Consider the following 18781-nt stretch of genomic DNA (forward strand, 5'->3'; position numbering starts at 1 on the left):
AAGAATATTTTGAGCTGACTATCTAGAATTCTTTCTTGCCCTTCCCAGAAAGCTTCAAAACTAATCTGCTGGAACTGAGAGAACCCAGTTGTAACTTCAGTGACAACTTTGGATTCATATGTGTTACAATGTAACTTCATGTTCATATGTGTTTATAAACAAACTGAGGAGTAAACATTTTTAAAGTTACTAAGCACAGCATCTTCAAGGCTGCTTGTAAACTGTTCACCTTAAAAACATATTACTCACTCAAACCTGGAAACAGCCTGTCATTCACTGTTGTTTACAAGCCTATCTGAACAGTAGATCCTGATGAAAGAAAGCCAGTTTATTGCGTTAAGATAATTTAGATTGTGAAGTATATGGAGAGCAATTTAACAACAACAAAAAAAATCTGTATACTTTTCAAGTATACTTTTATACTTTTTTTTTTAAGGTTTTATTTATTTGACAGAGATCACAAGTAGGCAGGCAGACAGAGCGTGGGAAGCAGGCTCCCGGTCGAGCAGAGAGCCCGATTGCAAGGCTCCATTTCGGGACCTGGGATCATGACCTGAGCCGAAGGCAGAGGCTTTAACCCACTGAACCACCCAGGCACCCTTCAAACAATTTAAGAAATCTTAACACCACCTTTGAAAAGTCCCGTGGTTACCTAATTTGCCACATACAGGATCACTGGGGATGACCATTTTGTTTAGTTGTAGTTTTATTACCCATCATTATTAGTATCTATTTCCTGGCAGATTTACTAATTTAATCTCCAGGTAATTTTATTTAAGCGACGTGTAGCCGGAATTTAAAATAAAGGAACTGTGCATGTTTCTCTTAAGCATCCTGGATATCGGCCTCTAGACCTTCCTTGTGGAATTAACACGGGTCGGAGGGCGGGAAGATAACGGATTTCACTTTCAGACTTGTGATAACTGGCCGGGAAACCTCCGGGACGCTCTTGGGCTCTGGCTTCCAAAGCGTTCTTCGGATGGGAGACACGTGGGCCGGGCGGCCCTAGGATGATGTGGGGGAGGTGACACACCAGGAACTGGGCCGACTTGGAAGGCCTTTCTGAGACACTGCGCTCAGTACTAGGGAATCGGGGGCATTGTGCGACCTCCTGGGTCGCCTGGGGCGATTTTCCTACCCTGAAGATAAGTCCCACGGGCCTCTCCCAACTCTCGAAGCTGGGCCTCCCCACCTCCCTATGTTCAACGCTCCCTCTGGCTCTCCCCCTCTATCCTCTCCCCCGCCCCGGGTTCGGCGAATCCGCGGCGCCGCAGACCCCCGCTAGTGGGCGTCAGATGCGCGGCGGCAGCCAGCGCGCCGGGGTACTGGCCTCGGCCGCGCGGTGACCGCGGGTGTTGTCTACGCCGCGTGGACCTACGTCTCCACCTTGCGTCCGCCACGGGGGCCACACCTGCCAGGACCCAGGACACAGGATCCAGCGCGCGGGCGCGCGGATAGAGGAAATTAGGGCGGTGGGGATGGAGAAGGGAAAGGTGATGGAGAAGGGGAAGGTGATGGAGAAGGGGAAGGCGGTGGAGAAGGGGAAGGTGATAGAGAAGGGGAAGGTGATAGAGAAGGCGAAGGTGAATGATAAGGGGAAGGTGATGAAGAAGGGGAAGGAGCCAGAGAAAGAGAAAATTCGGGAAAAAGGAAAAGAAGAGAAAAAGACGGAGGTGGAGAAGGAGAAAATTAAGGGGAAAGAGAAAGGAAAGGAGGAGAAGAGTAACTGTAAGGAGGAGAAGAGGAAAGAGCGCGAGACCGAGAAAGAGAAGGACCAGCTCAAGGGAAAAGAAGAGAAAGAGAAGAAGGACAACAGCGCCTTGACAAAGCCCCCGCTGGAGCCGCCGGTAAGGGACCGGGGCCTCGCCCGGCTCTCCAAGGCCATCGTGGACGGTCAGGCCCGAGCGCCGCCGGCTCTGTTACGTCCGAGGCCCCGACCCGCGCGGGAGGGAATCGGGTCTGGGTTTGAGGGCATTTTACTCTGTGGATGGAAGCGGGTGTGCCAAGCTTCCCAAGCCCGTCGCTGGCCCCTTCTCCCGGTCACCTGCCTTACCCTCAGCCCTAACCCCGCCCCTGCGTCCCCCCGCCCACCCCCCGCGGGTGGTGCCGCGGTGAGGAAGAGGAGGGCGCGGTTGGTCCGCCCCGGGCGGAAGCGGCCCTTCTCGCGCCGCATCTCCGGCCGCCTCCCGCACCGACACCAGCCCCGAGCCCTCGCGGCCCTCGGACTCGGTCCGGCTGCTCTCCGTGGTGCGGGGTTCGCGAATTCGTGCACGTGCGTCCGAGGGCTGGACCTTCTCCGTGGTTACTGCTTCCATTGTTTTCGCACCACCAGCGCCCACGGGGGTGGTCGCAAAGTTTTAACGGAAAGGTCCCAGGACCCAGGCACTGCAATCGCAAAAAGAAGTGCTATGGGGGCGCCTGGGTGGCTCAGTGGGTTGAGGCCTCTGCCTTCGGCTCGGGTCATGGTGCCAGGTTCCTGGGATCGAGCCCCACATCGGGCTCCCGGCTTAGCGCGGAGCCTGCTTCCCCCCTCCGCCCCCTCCCCATCCGCCTGCCGCTCTGCCCGCTTGTGATCTCTGTCAAATAAATAAAATCTTAAAAAAAAAAAAAAAAAAAAAAGAAATACTATGACTACTTATATGAGGTACCTAGGGGAGTCAAAGTCGTAGAGTAGAACTGGTGGTTGCCTGAGGTTCTGAGGGGAGGGAGACTGTCTCAGCATTCTGAATGTATTTTAATACTACCGAATCGTATCCTTAATAATGGGTAAGACGGTATGTTTTATATTATATTTTATTTATATTAAATTTATGTGTATTTTACCACAGTGAAAAAATTGAGGGGGTGTAGGATAAAAAGAAAGAAAAAACTGGCACTGTTTGGATCAGCTTAATAAGCTTCTTGCTCCTGGAGTTCCTGAGCTCACAGGTGCTTTCTGGTTCTAAACAATTTGAATTATTAACGGCGATTTGATCTCTGGTAAAACACAAACTGTTATAGACCCATATATGGTTAAAATAATGACTATTGACAGGGAACAGTGGCGCTCAAAATCACAAATTATGTCAGAACTTTTGGTTTAACAATAATCCTAGCTTTCCTTAAGAGATGATCAACATGAGAAAGCATGTATTTTAGCATGTGTTTTGCCAAAAAAATAAATAAATAAAGTAAAATGTGAGCAGTGACTGCAGAATTTCTAGACAGGATAGAGTAGGACAGCCATGTGGTTGGAAGGAGAGTAGGGAACCATTTTTACTCACAATATTTCCTAGGATCTCAGATACCATTATTTTGGCACCACTGAGAAAGAAAAAAAAAAAATGCTGCCAATCAAAATATGACATACCCAGACACTTGGGTGGCTTAGTTGATTAAGAATCCAACTCTTTTTTTTTTTTTTTAAAGATTTTATTTTTATTTGTCAGAGAAAGAGAGAGGGAGAGAGAGCAAGCACAGGCAGACAGAACGGCAGGCAGAGACAGAGGGAGAAGCAGGCTCCCTGCCGAGCAAGGAGTCCGATGTGGGACTCGATCCCAGGACCCGATCCCAGGACGCTGGGATCATGACCTGAGCCGAAGGCAGCTGCTTAACCAACTGAGCCACCCAGGCATCCCAAGAATCCAACTCTTGATGTCAGCTCAGGTCATGATCTCAGTGTCTTGAGATCAAGCCCGCCGTGGGGTTCCGTGCTCAGCTAGGAGTCTTAAGATTCTCCCTTTTCCTTTGCCCCTTCCCCCAAGCCCCCCCCCCATCTCTATTTCTCTCTCTCAAAAAAAAAAAAAAGACACACCATGAATTGTAAAACCCTCGTTTTGGAGATGTTAAAAATGGAGGGAGGATTGCTTGTTGGAATTGATAAAGTATGTTGGGGTCATCTTGAGTGGCCGTTGGTGGAGACAGTAAGGGGGACACAATTCACACCCTACAGCAATTTCTTGGGCCCAAATCTGCTTCAGAGCATGCAGTTTAAATCATCCTGTGAGATATTCTCTATCCATGAAGTCCTTCTTCCTCACCACCACACTTCCAGAATGATACTCTCATGCTTAGATGCAGATGAGAGGAAAATGGAGATGAAGATAGAAAATAACTATGGAAATACCATTTGCTTTAAGAGCCATCAAGAATTCCAAAAACAGGGCGCCTGAGTGGTTCAGGGGGTTAAGCCTCTGCCTTCAGCTCAGGGTCCTGGGATAGAGCCCCGCGTCAGGCTCTCTGCTCGGCGGGGAGCCTGCTTCCCTCCACCCCTGCCTGCCTCTCTGTCTACTTGTGATTTTTCTCTGTCAAATAAATAGATAAAATCTTAAAAAAAAAAAAAAGAATTCCAAAACAAACATGTACTTTTTCTAATTCTTTTATTCACAAGACAGTTTTAATAAATTATGCTGTCTATACAAGACCCTACTAGACCAGATCTTCAAACATCTCACTTTCACATAGATCTTATTTTCAAAAGAAGAAAAAGTGGGATAGTGAAAAAAATTCACTTTTTACTAGAAAACCAGTCTAAATCTAACATCAACATTTAGTGTTCAAGTATAAATACAAAAGATTATTGTTACTTCTAAACCAATGTAATTGAAGACAATTACTGGTGTTTTTGTGCATGAGAAACTTCTTCAGTAGGCAGTTTGGGAAATAGAATTGAGTTCCTGTGGGCAATTTGTATTGTTAGTCATTTATTACTGTTCACATTAAATTTTGTACCCTAAAAGTCACTTTTCTGAGCACTCTGAACTTTTCATACCAACCTGCCCTTCTTGTCTCTCAATCACTTGTTATAAAAATTTCTAAGTCTGCTTCTTTCTGAAGTTTATGTCAAGTTCAACAGGTTTTAACATCTGATTGTAAAATAAATGTTCATTTGTGATTGGAACCTGTTTAACAGTTTCTATAACCTTAGCCTTTTCATTTAATCATGATACTTCTATTAAAAAGTATAAGAGGGGAAACTTCCCCTAGTCTTTTATCTAGTTAGTGATCCAATTGGGAAAAGAAAACAGATCAATACTATGAGACTTCGGGTGCTTACATGCTGAATGGCATGTAAGTGAGTGCATGAACCACAGATATCCCAAGATCCCAAACAACAAACTGAATTCTGTTTCAATCCGCAGTGGACATGAACTCAAACAGCAAAGTGAAGATCGCATCCTGTGATCTATGGCACCGCCTATAAATCCTGTTATATTATGCAGTCTATATTTAATAGATTGATCACCACCATTCTAGGTGGGGGGTGTGATTAATACCACATAACTAATGGCTGATTATAAAATACAGACTGGTACGGCTTGTCCTAGTTCTATTAATTTTTTTTTTAAGTAAACTCTATACCCAACATGGGGCTTGAAATCACGACCCCAAGACCAAGAGTCCCATGCTCTACCAACAGAGCCAGCCAGGTGCTCCTAGACATATTAATGTTTCATGAATTTTTGTTCTGGTTTACAATTCCACAATTATTATTGGGTCCTACCACAGGCAGGCACACTGCCAGGAGCCAGGGAAACAAGCCCCTGGTTGCATGAGTTTATTGATTGGTCTTTTGTTTTCACAGGAGAAAAATAAGCAGATCCTTGTGTTGGGCCTGGATGGAGCAGGAAAGACCAGCGTTCTGCACTCTCTGGCTTTAAACAGAGTCCAGCACAGCGTGGCACCCACCCAAGGTTTCAATGCAGTATGCATCAACACCGAGGATAGCCAGATGGAGTTTCTGGAGAGTAAGCCTGCTTTCTCATTAGTAACAAGATAGGCTTATCTTGTTATACCTTAAGCCAGACCTATTGTTAGCATCATTGTACCCTTATGAAAAGTCACACTGGGTCAGGTTTGCCTACGGTTTTAGAATGCGTATGTAGTTTAATAGTTCATTGTGGAGGAAATCACTTCCTTTCCTTGTTTCCTCCTTTTTTCAGTGCTGGTGTATGAGAGGGAGTGGCAAGGAAGGCTACAGCACCCCCTCCGATAATACGCTCTCAATTCCCTCACTACCCCAAGAAACATTCAATCTAAGTAAATACAGCAAATACACATACTTCCTTCTCTGAAAAAGCCCCAAATCTCTTTTTGTAACCAGAGGGCAGCCCAGAAGTCTCTATGCTAAAATAATTCTGGGGTCACCCCCTCTCGAAATCGTGTTGTTCCCCAAAGTTGCATTATATTCAGTTCTTTACATTTTCTCCTTGGATGATTTATCCATCCTATTGGCCTTAAAAAATACCATCTCTGGGGACGCCTGGGTGGCTCAGTTGGTTAAGCAGCTGCCTTCGGCTCAGGTCATGATCCCAGCGTCCTGGGATCGAGTCCCACATCGGGCTCCTTGCTCCGCAGGGAGCCTGCTTCTTCCTCTGACTCTGCCTGCCACTCTGTCTGCCTGTGCTCACTCTCTTTCTCTGAAAAATAAATAAATAAAATCTTAAAAAAAAAAAATTAAAAAAAAAAATACCATCTCTGTGTTAATGACACCCAGATTTATCTATCCCAGATTTATCTATCCAACCCAACCATAAATCCAATCCAGCCTAAAATGGTCGAGACAAAGTGCTTGCTTTATCTCCATTACTGTTCCTTTCCCTATAATCTACTGGTCCGTAAATGGTTCCTTAGCTATCGTGTTACCAGCCAGAAACAATAGGAGTCACCCTTGATGTCTCCTTTTGTACCCCCAACTCTAGTCCACAAATAAAACACTATGAGTTTTCTACCTTTAAACAAAGCTGGAATTCATCAGTTCATCAGTTACATCTTTTCCTACTGCACTTATGTCAGCTGGAACCTACACCGTCTCTCCCTTAGATTACTGTAATCACCTTTTAATTTTTCCTTTCAGTCACAGAAAGAAAGTATGGGCAGAGAAACTGGTCAACGTGTAGGCAAATCCTTCAGCTAACAACATTATCTGGAATACAAGTTTTAATTCGTTCAGAAGCTATAGAAGAGATAATAATTTTAACCAAATAGATAGCTAGGAAAATAGTCTCAAAATACAAAAAGTGAAAAGAAAGGAAGGAAGGAACAAAGGAATGAAAAGAAAGGGAGAATCTAATTAGGGGAAGAAATGGACATATCTACCATTGGAGTGAGGGATTTTCAACGTATTGTCAAATTATTAAAATCAAGGAGGAAAAAAATCAACAAGGATCCAGAGAATGTGAACACAACCAACAAGTTTCATCCAATGGACAATATAAGATTGTTCAATTAGACAATTTTAGCTACATCCCAAAGCTAAAATACATATTCCTCTCAAAGATTCATGTAACATTTATCAAAATTGACCACCTGGTAGACCATACAACAGGTGTTAATAAATTTTTCAGAGAAGGGACATCATAAAAACCATGTTCTTTGAATACATTGCAATTAAGTTAGAAGTTAATAACAAAAAGATGAAAATCCCAATATAGGTGAAATGTGATGGTATCACACACAGACACACAAAAATGAGGAACAACCCAAATGTTCATTCATGCTTAAACTAAATATGTTGAAACCATATGAATTACTTAGAAGATTACACAATATTCTTTTTAAAAGTTAGTAACACAAAATGCTTTATTTAGGGAATTAGCCTAGCTAATTCAAACAAAGAACAGACAAATCAAGGCCCTTTCCCAGAAGTATTTTAAATGTTTTTGTTAAGTTTCTAAAACAAGGGTCTTCAAACTTTTTCTGTAAAGGGCTAGGTAGTAAATAATTTAGGCTTTGGGGGCCACATGGTCTCTAGGCAGCCACTAAACTCTGTTGTACTGTGGAAGCAGCCACAGACAATACAGACAATACGTGGCAAGTCCACGATTGTGTTCCGATAAACTTTTATTTGTAGACACTGAAATCCAAATATGATACTTTTACATGTCATGAAATGTTATTCTTTCTCTCCCCCCGCAGCATTTAAAGATGTAAAATCCATTCTCTGTTCCTGTGCTACCAAAAATAGGCCGTGGGCCAGATTTAGACTGCGGGCCATAGTTTGCCAGCCTCTGCTCTAGGAGAAAAATAAAAACTAAATCCATTGTGTATATATTATTATAATTGCCAGAAACTTTCTTCTGGGAAGAATCAGTGGAATGAAATAATCCAAAGGCATTTTCTTTCTTTAATGCCCACAGGATCCTATTAAATCTTAGTGCAGTGTTAAGAGGAGAAATTAGTTCTGGGATTTTGATAAAGGAAAAAGACTGTGCAAGTGAGTCTGGCCAGGGAATTCGTCTATTTGAAACTTATTTTGGAGAAAGGTGTGTTTTAACCTACCACCCTGAATTATTTTAGTGACGTACTCCCATTTTCTGAGCTCAACTGTTAGGCGGTGGCCCCCATGGCCGCTCTGTGTTACAGGGCAGGGGGCATCCACTGTATTCATGGTAGTATCTAGTCTTTATGCTGAGTCTTTGTGTCCCAGAATGATTGAACCACTTATGGAGGGTAAATATTTCCACCAGCCACTTCCCTAGTAACATGCCTCTGGTCATTCTCAGAATTGGATACACTCTGACACAGTGGCATTTTATCAGAACACCTGTCCAGTGTTTGGAAATTATCTAAGAGGGTCTTTCCTGCCTTCTCAGCAGCTGCTTCTGCTATGTTTTTGTCATATTTTTTTCTCTGCTGTTCTCTGTAGTTGGTGGCAGTGAACCTTTCCGTTCCTATTGGGAAATGTACCTATCCAGAGGATTGCTGCTGATCTTTGTGGTGGATTCAGCTGATCACAACAGATTACCTGAAGCCAAGAAACACCTTCATCAATTAATTGAAACAAACCCAATCCTTCCTCTGGTTGTGTTTGCAAACAAACAGGTAAAAATCTGGGCAGCTCTAAGTTTCACTTAATAGTTTTATTATTACTTAAAGAAATAGAAATGTCTACTTTTAATAGCTAGATATTTAACAATATGCTATATATGCAGTTTAGTTTACACTTATAAGATCTATTGGATTATAAACTCCTTGAAAATAAAAACCATTATTCCCTTATACTGGACAAGCATAGTAGAAATGCAACAAATATGCGTTGAATTTAATTCAGTAAACATTTACTGGTGGTTGAATTGATTTCAACAAAATATTTGAGCATCTACAATACATAAAGGAATAGTTTGCTTTAGATCAATTAGCCTGACCTGAATTTATTACACACACATAAAAAATATTAAACAAACAACCCTGGAGAAACTGGAACCCTTACAGTGTCGTTGGGAATGTAAAATGGTGCAGCCACTTTAGAAAACAGTATGGCAGTTCCTTAAAAAAAATACATTAAAAATAGAATTTGCATATCCAGCAATTCCACGTCTGGGTGTATACTCAAAAGAATTGAAAGCAGGAACATGAACAGATACTCATCCATCCATATTCACAACAGAATTATTCACAATAGTCAAAAGGTAGAAGCAACCCAAGTGTCCCTCCGTGGGTGAATGGATAAATAAAACATGATACATACAGACAATTCAGCCTTAGAAAAGGAAATTCTGACACATGCTGTGATATGGATAAACCTTGAGGACCTTATGCTAAGAGAAATAACCCAGCAAGAAAACAACAAATATCATATGATCCCACTTTCATGAGGTACCTGGAGTAGTCAAGTTCATAGAGACAGAAAATAAATGAGAGGTTACAAGGGAATGGGAGGAGAGGAGAAGGAAGAGTCATTGTTTAACGGGTACAGGGTTTATATTAACGATGGTTGCCTTGGGTTTGGGGAGGGAGAAATGGGAGTTACTGCTTTGTGGGTACAGAGTTGCAGTTTTGCAAGATGAAGAGACTTCTGGAGGTGGACCTTTGCACAGTGAATGTACTGAACTGTGCTCTCATGCATGGTTAAGACAATAAATTTTGTTATGTGTATTTTACCACAATAAAAAAAGTTAAAAATACTAAACATCGACAGCATTGTAATAGTAAAGCCCCTCTTTCTTCTTTTTTTTATGTTTTATTTTCAGCATAACAGTATTCATTATTTTTGTAAAGCCCCTCTTTCAATTGCTTTAAGATAGCCAGTCATTAGGGAACTTAACTGTCCCGCCACTTCTGAGGGTGAATGTCTTAATGGCAGTAAACTAAGTAATTACAAACGACCACCTAAAGGAATCTATGTTCCAGTCCAGCACAGAAGCTAGTCCTGCAGATTTTATTTAAAAGAGGAGCTTTTGTTTTGTTTTGTTTTGTTTTGTTTTGTTTTGTTTTGTTTTAAACGGGAGCATCTTACATACCATAAACTACAAAGGCCATGGCACATGCAAGTGAGCTCTATAGTATTCCATTGCATGAATATACCACATTTTTACACATTTCATTCTGGGTGTTTGGGTTATTTCTAATGGTTTATTATTATAAACAGTGTTACAGTGAATCTTCATGTATGTGTCTCCTTGTAGATATGTATCAACATTTCTCTAGTGCATACATCTAAAAGAGAAATTGCTGGGTTTTCAGATTTGTACATAATCAGCTTTACTAGATCTTACCAAGCTGCTTTCCAAAGATATTGCACCAATTTACTCTCTAGAGAGCAGAATATGACAGATTTTAGCAGCTCCACATCCATTTCAGTACTTGGTATTGTCAACCTTTTTCATTTTTGCCAGTCTGATGGAGCTGAAATTTTATCCTATTATTCTAATTTGCATTTCCCTAATTACTAGTTCAGCTTCAACATCTTTTCAGATGTACATTGGTTATTAGTTTCAAAATTGTTTCATTCTTTGAAACTCATTTCCACATCTGTGGTTGTCTTTTATTTATTTATTTTTAGAGACAGAGAGCAAGTGAGAGAGAGGGGAGGGGCAGAAGGAGAGGCAGAAAAAGAATCTCAAGCAAGCTCCATGCCCGGTGCAGAACCCAACATGGGGCTTGATCCCACGACCCCAAGATCATGACCTGAGTGGACGTGAAGAGTTGGTCACTCTACTGACTGAGCTACCCAGGCACCCCTGTGAATTTTCTTTTAATATCTCTTCCCAAATTTCTATTAGGTTGTTTATCTTTTCTTATTTGAGTTGTAGAAATCTTTCCTATCTTTCAGAAAAATAATCCTTTATTACTTGTAGGCGTTCTGTGTGTCTTCCTCAGCAACTTGTTGACTATTATTTTACTTTGCTTATGGTTATCTTCTTTATACATAGCTTTCCATTTGTTTTTTTAAATGACATTTTAAAAAATGTATTTTCATTCCAGTGAACATAGAGCAATAGATATTACTTTCAGGTGTATGATGCGGTAATTCAGTAGTTTCAAATATTACTCAGTGTGCATCAAGGTAGGTATAATCTTAATTGTCTTCACCTATTTCACCCAGCCCCCCACTCACCTCCTGTCTGGAAACTGTTCTCTATAGTTAAGAGTATGTTTTTTGGGGTGTCTCTTTTTCTTTCCTTTGTTTCTCTTGTATCTTAAATTTCATATGATATTTTTCTTTCTCTCACTGGCTTATTTCACTTAGCATTGTACTCTGTAGATCCATCCATGTTGTTGCAAATGGCAAGATCTCCTTCTTTTTTATGGCTGAGTAATATTCCTCTGTGTGTGTGTACATGTGTGTGTGTGTGTGTTACATCTTGTTTAGCCATCTATTGATGGATACTTGGATTGCTTCCATACTTTGACAGTTGTAAATTATGCTTCAGTATACATAGGGGTGCGTATATCCCTTTGAATTAGTGTTTCCTTATTCTTTGGGTATTCCAGTAGTGTGATTACTGGATTATAGGGTAGTTCTATTTTCTTATTTAAAGTAAACTCTATACCCAGTGTGGGGCTCAAACTCATGACTTTGAGCTCAAGGGTCATTTGCTCTACTGACTGAGCCAGCCAGGCATCCCAGGATAGTTCTATTTTTACTCCTTTTTTTTTTTAAAGGTTTTTAAATTATTTATTTGACAAGATCACAAGTAGGCAGAGAGAAGGAGGAAGCAGGCTCCCTGCTGAGCAAAGAGTCCGATGTGGAGCTCAATCCCAGGACCCTGGGATCATGACCCGAGCCAAAGGCAGAGGTTTTAACCCACTGAGCCACCCAGGTGTCCCTATTTTTACTCTTTTGAGGAACTCCATACTATTTTCCACAATGGCTGCACCAGTTTATATTCCCACCAACAGTGCATGAGGCTTCTTTCTTTCCCCATTCTTGCCAATACTTGTTATTTCTTGTGGTTTTGACTTTAGCCATTCTGAAAGGTGTGAGGTGATAACTCATTGTGGTTTTGATTTGCATTTCTCTGATGATGAGTGAATGTGTTGAGAGCATCTTTTCATGTGTCTCTTGGCCATTTGTATGTCTTTTTTAGAAAACATTCGTTAATGTCTTCTGTCCATTTTTTAATTGGATTATTCGTTTTTTTGTGTTTTAAGTTGTGTAAGTTCTTTATATATTTTGGATACTAATTCTTTATGGGATATGTCATTTGTGAATATCTTCTTCCATTCAGTAGGTTATCTTTTAATTTTGTTGTGTGTTGTTTTTGCTGTGGAGGAGCTTTTTATTTTTGTGTAGTTCCAATAATTTATTTTTGCTTTTGTTTGCCTTACTTTGGCAGATGTATCTAGAAAGATATTGCTATGGCCAGTTTCAGAGTAAGTGCTGCCTGTGCTATCTTCTAGGATTTTTATGGTTTCAGGTCTCACATTTAGGTCCTTAATCCATTTTTAGTTGGCTTTTGTGTATTGTATAAGAAAATGGTCCAGTTTCATTCTTTTGCATGTTGCTCTCTAGTTTTCCCAACACTATTTGTTTTTCCCATTGCATATTCTTGCCTCCTTTATCCTAGATTAATTGATCATGTAATTTTGAGTTTATTTCTGGGCTTTGTACTTTGTTCTGTTGATCTGTGTCTGTTTTTGTGCCAGCACCATACTGTTTTGATTACTACAGCTTTGTAGTATAACTTCAAGTCTAGAATTGTGCTACCTCCAGTTTTATCTTTTTCAAGATTGCTTTGGCTTTTGGGGGGTCTTGTAGTTCAATACAAATTCTATAATTGTTCTAGTTCTGTGGAAAATGCTGTTGGTATTTGGTAGCTATCGCATTAAATCTGTATACCGCTTTGGGTTGTATAGATATTTTAACAATATTTGTTCTTCTAATCCATGAGCATGTGATGTCTTTCCATTTCTTTGTATTGTCTTCAGTTTCTTTCAACAAAGTTTTATACTTTTCAGAATACAGGTCTTTTGGCTCCTTGGTTAGGTTTATTCTTGGGTATTTTATTATTTTTGGTGCAGTTATAAATGAGATATTTTCCCCCTTAATTTCTCTTTCTGCTCCTTCATTATTAATGTATAGAAATGCAAAGATTTCTGTACATTGATTTTGTATCTTGCAACTTTGCTGAATTCATTTATCAGTTGTAATAGTTTATTGGTGGAGTCTTCAGGGTTTTCTATAGTGTCATGACATCTGCAAATACTGGAAGTTTGACTTCTTGCTTACTCATTTGGATGCCTTTATTTCTTTTTCTTGGCTGATTGCTGTGGCTAGGACGTCCAGTACTATGTTGAATAAAAGTGGTGAGAGTGGACATCCTTGTGTTGTTCCTTACCTTAGGGAAGAACTCTCAGTTTTCCCCCATTAAGTATGATGTTAGCTGTGGGTTTTTTATATTTGGCCTTTATTATGCTGAAGTATGCTCTCTCTAAACCTACTTTGTGGAGGGTTTTTATCATGAAAGGATTAATTACCTTGTCAAATATTTTTCTGCAACTGTTGAAATGATCATATGGTTTTTATCCTTTCTTTTATCGATGTGATGTATCATGTTGCTTGATTTGCAATTATTGAACCACTCTAGCATCCCTGGAATAAATCCCACTTGATCATGATGAATGTTTTTTTAATGTATTGTTGGATTTGGTTTGCTAATATTTTGTTGAGAATCTTTGCATCTACGTTCATCAGAAGTATTGGCTTGTAGTGCTCTTTTTTTGTGGTGTCTTTCTCTGGTTATGGTATCAGTGTAATGCTGGTCTCATAGAATGAATCTGGAAGATTTCCTTCCTCTTTTTTGAAATATTTTGAGAAGAATAGGTATTAACTCTTCTTTAAATATTTGGTAGAATTCATTTGTAAAGCCATGTGGTGTGGACTTATGTTTGTTGGGAATTTTTTGATTACTAATTCAACTTTGTTGCTGGTAATTGGTCTGTTCAAATTTTATTTCCTCCTAATTCAGTTTTGTCAGGTCATATGTTTCTAGGAATTTATTTATTTATTTTTTTAGTATCCATGTCATTTACTTCTGCGCCAATCTTTATTATTTCCTTCCTTCTGCTAGTTTGTGGTTTTGTTTGTTCTTCTTTTTGTAGCACCTGAATGTGTATGGGTAGGTTGTTTATCTGAGATTTTTCTTGCTTTTTGAGGTAGGCTTGTTTTGCTATAAACTTCCCTCTTAGAACTGCCTTTGCTATGTCCCAAAGATTTTGTACCTTGTATTTCCATTTTCGTCTTTCTTCATGTAATTTTTGATTTCTTGGTTGACCCACTCATTGTTTAGGAGCATGTTATTCAGCCTCCATCTATTTGTGCTCTTTCCAGATTTTTCTTGTGATTGATAACTAGTGTCATAACATTGTGATCAGGAAAGAATGCATGGTAAGTGAGTGAAAGAGAGAGAAAGAGTGCATTCAGTGAGTTGGGGGGAGGGGCAGAGGGAGAAACAGACTCCTGCTGAGCAGGGAGCCAGGCTTGGGGCTGGCTCCCTGGGACTCCAGGATCATGACCTGAGCCAAAGGCTGATGTTTAACTGACTGAGCCATACAGGCACCCCTTCCTCCTCCTTCTCCTTCTCCTCTTCCTCCTCCACCTCCTTCTCCTTCTTCTTCTAAAGTAAACTTTACATCCAATGTGGGGCTCCAACTTATGACCCTGTGATGAAGAGCTCCATGCTCTACTGACTGACCTACCCAGGCACCCTATCCATAATGTGCTTTTATGACTACAAGGAACCCTCTTTTTAATCCAACATTTTCCTCATATTTTCTTCCTCTCCAATTCCATCATTAATTTATTACCTTGAGACATTGCACACAGGTTTACTGGATCTATTTTAACACTGTTCAAATGTCACTACAGGCTCTAAGAATAAGTAAATTCTGATCTCAGACAGGCAATATATTGGGATGACCAATATCTAGAAATGTAATCAACTGCTACCAGATGCCACCAGAAACATTTTTCTAGATATGTCTCCTGAGGCAAGGGAAATAAAAGCAAAAATAAACTGTTGGGACTACATTAAAATAAAAAGCTTCTGCACACCAAAGGAATCCATCAACAAAACAAAAAGGCAAGGGGCACCTGGGTGGTTCAGTGGGTTAAGCAGTTAAGTGGCTGCCTTTGGCTCAGGCCTTGATCCTAGGTCCAGTTTTGGAATGGAGCCCCACGTTGGCTTCCTGCTCAGTGGGGAGCCTACTTCTTCTCCTCTGCTGCTTCCCCTTGCTCGTGGTCTCTCTATCTCTCTCTCAAATAAACAAGTAAAATCTTTTTAAAAAGGGAAATACTGGGACACCTGGGTGGTTCAGTCAGTTAAAAGTGGCTACCTTCAGCTCAGGTCATAATCCTGGGATCCTGGGATTGAGTCCCACATCAGGCTCCTTGCTCAGTGGGGAGCCTGCTTCTCCCTCTCCCTCTGCCCCTGCACTGTCTCTCACTCTCTCCCTCCCTCTCCCTCTGTCAAATAAATAAATAAAATTAAAAAAAATAATAATAAAGAAGGCAAATACTAACTGGGAATAAATATTTGCAAATGATGTATCTGATAAGGACTTAATATGCAAGATATGTAGAGAACTTACCCAACTCAATATTCAAAAAGCAAATAACCCAATTAAAAAATATGTAGGAGATACAATGAACAGACATTTCTCCAAAGAAGATATACAGATGTTCAACAGACACATGAGAAAGATGCCCAACACCATTAATCATCAGAAAAATGTAAATTGAAACCACAATGAGATATCACTTTATACCTGTCAGAATGGCTAGAATCAAAAAGACAAGAAATAGCAAGTGTTGTTAAGGATGTGAAAAAAGGACTTCTGTCCATTGTTGACAAGAAAGTAAATTGGTACAGGCACTGTGGAAAACAGGATTATGGGTCTTCACAAAATTGAAAACAGAAATACCATTATGATCCAATAATTCCACTACTGAGTATTTACCCCCCCAAAAACTTAAATACCATTTCAAAAAGGTATATGCATCTCTGTGTTTATTGGAGCATCATTTACAGTAGGTAAGATAAGGAAGTAACTCAAGTGTCCATCAACAGGTAAATGGATAAAGAAGATGTAGCATATATACACATACTGGAGCATTACTCACCATAAAAAGAATGAGATCTTGCCATTTGTGAGAATAGGGGTGGACCTAGAGATTATTATGCTAAGTGAAATGAGAAAAATACCATATGCTTTCACTTATTTGTGGAATCTAGACAACAAAGGAACAAACAAAACAAGAAGGAGAAATAGACCAATAAGTACAGAAAACAAATTGGTGGGTGCCGGGGGAAAAGCGGTAGGGGGATGGGCAAAAAGGAGTGAAAGTGGGGAGCACCTGGGTGGCTCAGTGGATTGGGCCTCTGCCCTTGGCTCAGGTCATGATCTCGGGGTCCTGGGATTGAGCCCCACATTGAGCTCTCTGCTCAGCAGGTAGCCTGGTTCTCCCTCTCTCTCTGCCTGTCTCTCTACCTACTTGTGATCTCTCTGTCAAACAAATAAAAATTAAAAAAAAAAAAAAAAGGAGTGAAAGAGAATGGGAGGTACAGGCTTCCAGTTATGGAATAAATAGGTCACTGAGATGAAAGGTACAGCATATACAATGGCATATGCTGAATATAGTCAGTGGAATCATAATAGCATTGTATGGTGAGGGATGGTAACTACAATTACGGTTAACGTAGAATAACATACGGGGTTGTCAAATTATTATGTTGTACACCGAAAACTAATGTAACTGTGTGTCAACTATACTTCAATAAAAAAAAATGATCCTATTGAAAATGATTTGGATAAATAAAAAAGAAATGGAAAAAAATAGGAGCATATTGACTACAGTGTTTGGAAAATTGATTAAAGTATTAGAATGGTTTAACTTCATTCCAGAAATTCTTTCTTGATGATAGCTCATAACTGCTGATACAATTCTGCTGCCCTTTATTTTTCTCTCTCTCATTTTTTTGGTAAGTAATCTCTATACCCAATAGGGGGCTCACACTCAAAACCCCAAGATCAGAAGTTGCATGCTCTACCAACTAAGCCAGATAGATGCCCCACTGTTGGTATAATTCTGATTAAAATATTTATATTCAGACAACCACTGGGATCATAATAATGGGGTAACAATATCCTTTACATTAAAATGAAGGTGAGATCATTGAGAGCAATAAATGAGAATAATAAATGTATCTATGCAAAAGGATTGCAAAATAACCAGCTCTTTCCTATGCTTTTTCTATTCTGGGTTGAAGGATCTTGAAGCAGCCTATCGTATTACAGATATCCATGAAGCTTTGGCATTGTCTGAGGTGGGAAATGACAGGAAGATGTTCTTGTTTGGAACCCAAGTGACTGAGAACGGCTCAGAAATACCCTCCGTTATGCAAGATGCCAAAGACTTGATTGCACACCTGGCTGCAGATATGCAGTGACCACGCCCAGACCCACTGTGCAGCTGTCAATCTAAATCTCACTGGGGACTGTTGAGTGACAGGTTTGAAGCCGAAGGTTTCCTCTGTCAAATAAAAAAATAAGCCATTTCCTATTTTCTTAATGCATGACATATATACAAAGATAATGTTAATTGATTAAGAGCCTCTCTGTGTTTAGATTTTAAACTTTAAAAATATCAGTAAAATAATATATTTGGGGGGATTTGGATTTTCAGCAACAAAATTAAAGTGAACATTAGTAAGCATTCAAACCATTTGTAGTTTTTCGATGGCATGAGATTTATAGTAAAATATTTTAATAAACTACCTACCTCTTTTCAAGTAAAAATCCAGGTGTCTTTCCTTAAGTAGATTCACTTAATACTGTAAGGAAAGAAATATCAGGATAAAGCAATGAGAAAAGTAAGCACTATCAGATATACATTGAAATAGAAATTAATAGCATTTAGAAAGATTTAGAAAAGGCTTCTCTTTCAAGAGCCTGATATAAAGTAGAATAGGAGGGAACACTGAGGATTTGATTTTTAAATACTTGAATTTTGCTCTTATACATAGATAAGCTTTCTTCACTAGAAATATTTTATGATAACTCTGTTCATCTACAAACATGATATAAATCCAATTTTTAAATTTAGTGTCTTGTTTTGATTTAAAAAAATAAACAAACAAAGAGCGCCTGGGTGGCTCAGGTGTTTAAGCATCTGTCTTTGGCTCCGGTCTTGATCCCAGTGTCCTGGGGTGGAGTCCCACATCAGGCTTTCTGCTCAGCGGGGAGCCTGCTTCTCCCTCTCCCACTTGCCCTGCTTGTGTTCCTTCTCTCATTGTGTCTCTGTCAAATAAATAAATAAATATCTTTAAAAAACAAACAAAAGGACTTCAGTTTCTAGTCAGTATGTAAGAAGCTCGGAAGCTGCCCCTCCATTCTAACAAGTAAAAAGCTAAATAGACTAAAAATCAACAACTCTTCTAAGATCCATAAGAGAGATGAGGACACAAGGCAAACTCCTGCCCCTGAGACTGAAGAAACCAATACGAGAATACGGAGAGTAACAATTTACTGAAGCAAAGCTTCATGAGTGGAAACCAACTGTGGGAACCGGTGCTGGTGC

General features: G+C 40.1%; 1 protein-coding gene across 2 annotated transcripts; it reads left to right on the plus strand.

The window, feature by feature from the left end:
* The first annotated feature begins 979 nt into the window (after window positions 1-979).
* On the plus strand, window positions 980-18502 carry ARL9 (ADP ribosylation factor like GTPase 9). Of its 2 annotated transcripts, none has more exons than XM_059396378.1 (4): window positions 980-1847; window positions 5564-5726; window positions 8627-8802; window positions 10763-11103. In XM_059396378.1, the coding sequence occupies exons 1-4, from the start codon at window positions 1479-1481 to the stop codon at window positions 10862-10864; spliced, it is 810 nt and encodes a 269-aa protein (XP_059252361.1). In that variant the 5' UTR covers window positions 980-1478; the 3' UTR covers window positions 10865-11103. The 2 variants fall into 2 exon arrangements, with proteins under 2 accessions (XP_059252361.1, XP_059252351.1); XM_059396368.1 differs by lacking the exon at window positions 10763-11103 and adding an exon at window positions 17472-18502 and having other exon boundaries at window positions 1014-1847.
* Window positions 18503-18781: the final 279 nt, after the last annotated feature.

Source organism: Mustela nigripes, chromosome 1, assembly GCF_022355385.1.
Source record: "Mustela nigripes isolate SB6536 chromosome 1, MUSNIG.SB6536, whole genome shotgun sequence".
NCBI classification, from domain to species: domain Eukaryota; kingdom Metazoa; phylum Chordata; class Mammalia; order Carnivora; family Mustelidae; genus Mustela; species Mustela nigripes.

Coding starts and splice junctions, on each gene's coding strand:
- ARL9 (XM_059396368.1), top strand. CDS start 1,479: ATGGAGAAGGGAAAGGTGATGGAGAAGGGGAAGGTGATGGAGAAGGGG. Junction 1,848..5,563: donor AGCCCCCGCTGGAGCCGCCG/GTAAGGGACCGG, acceptor TTGTTTTCACAG/GAGAAAAATAAGCAGATCCT. Junction 8,803..17,471: donor TTGTGTTTGCAAACAAACAG/GTAAAAATCTGG, acceptor TCTGGGTTGAAG/GATCTTGAAGCAGCCTATCG.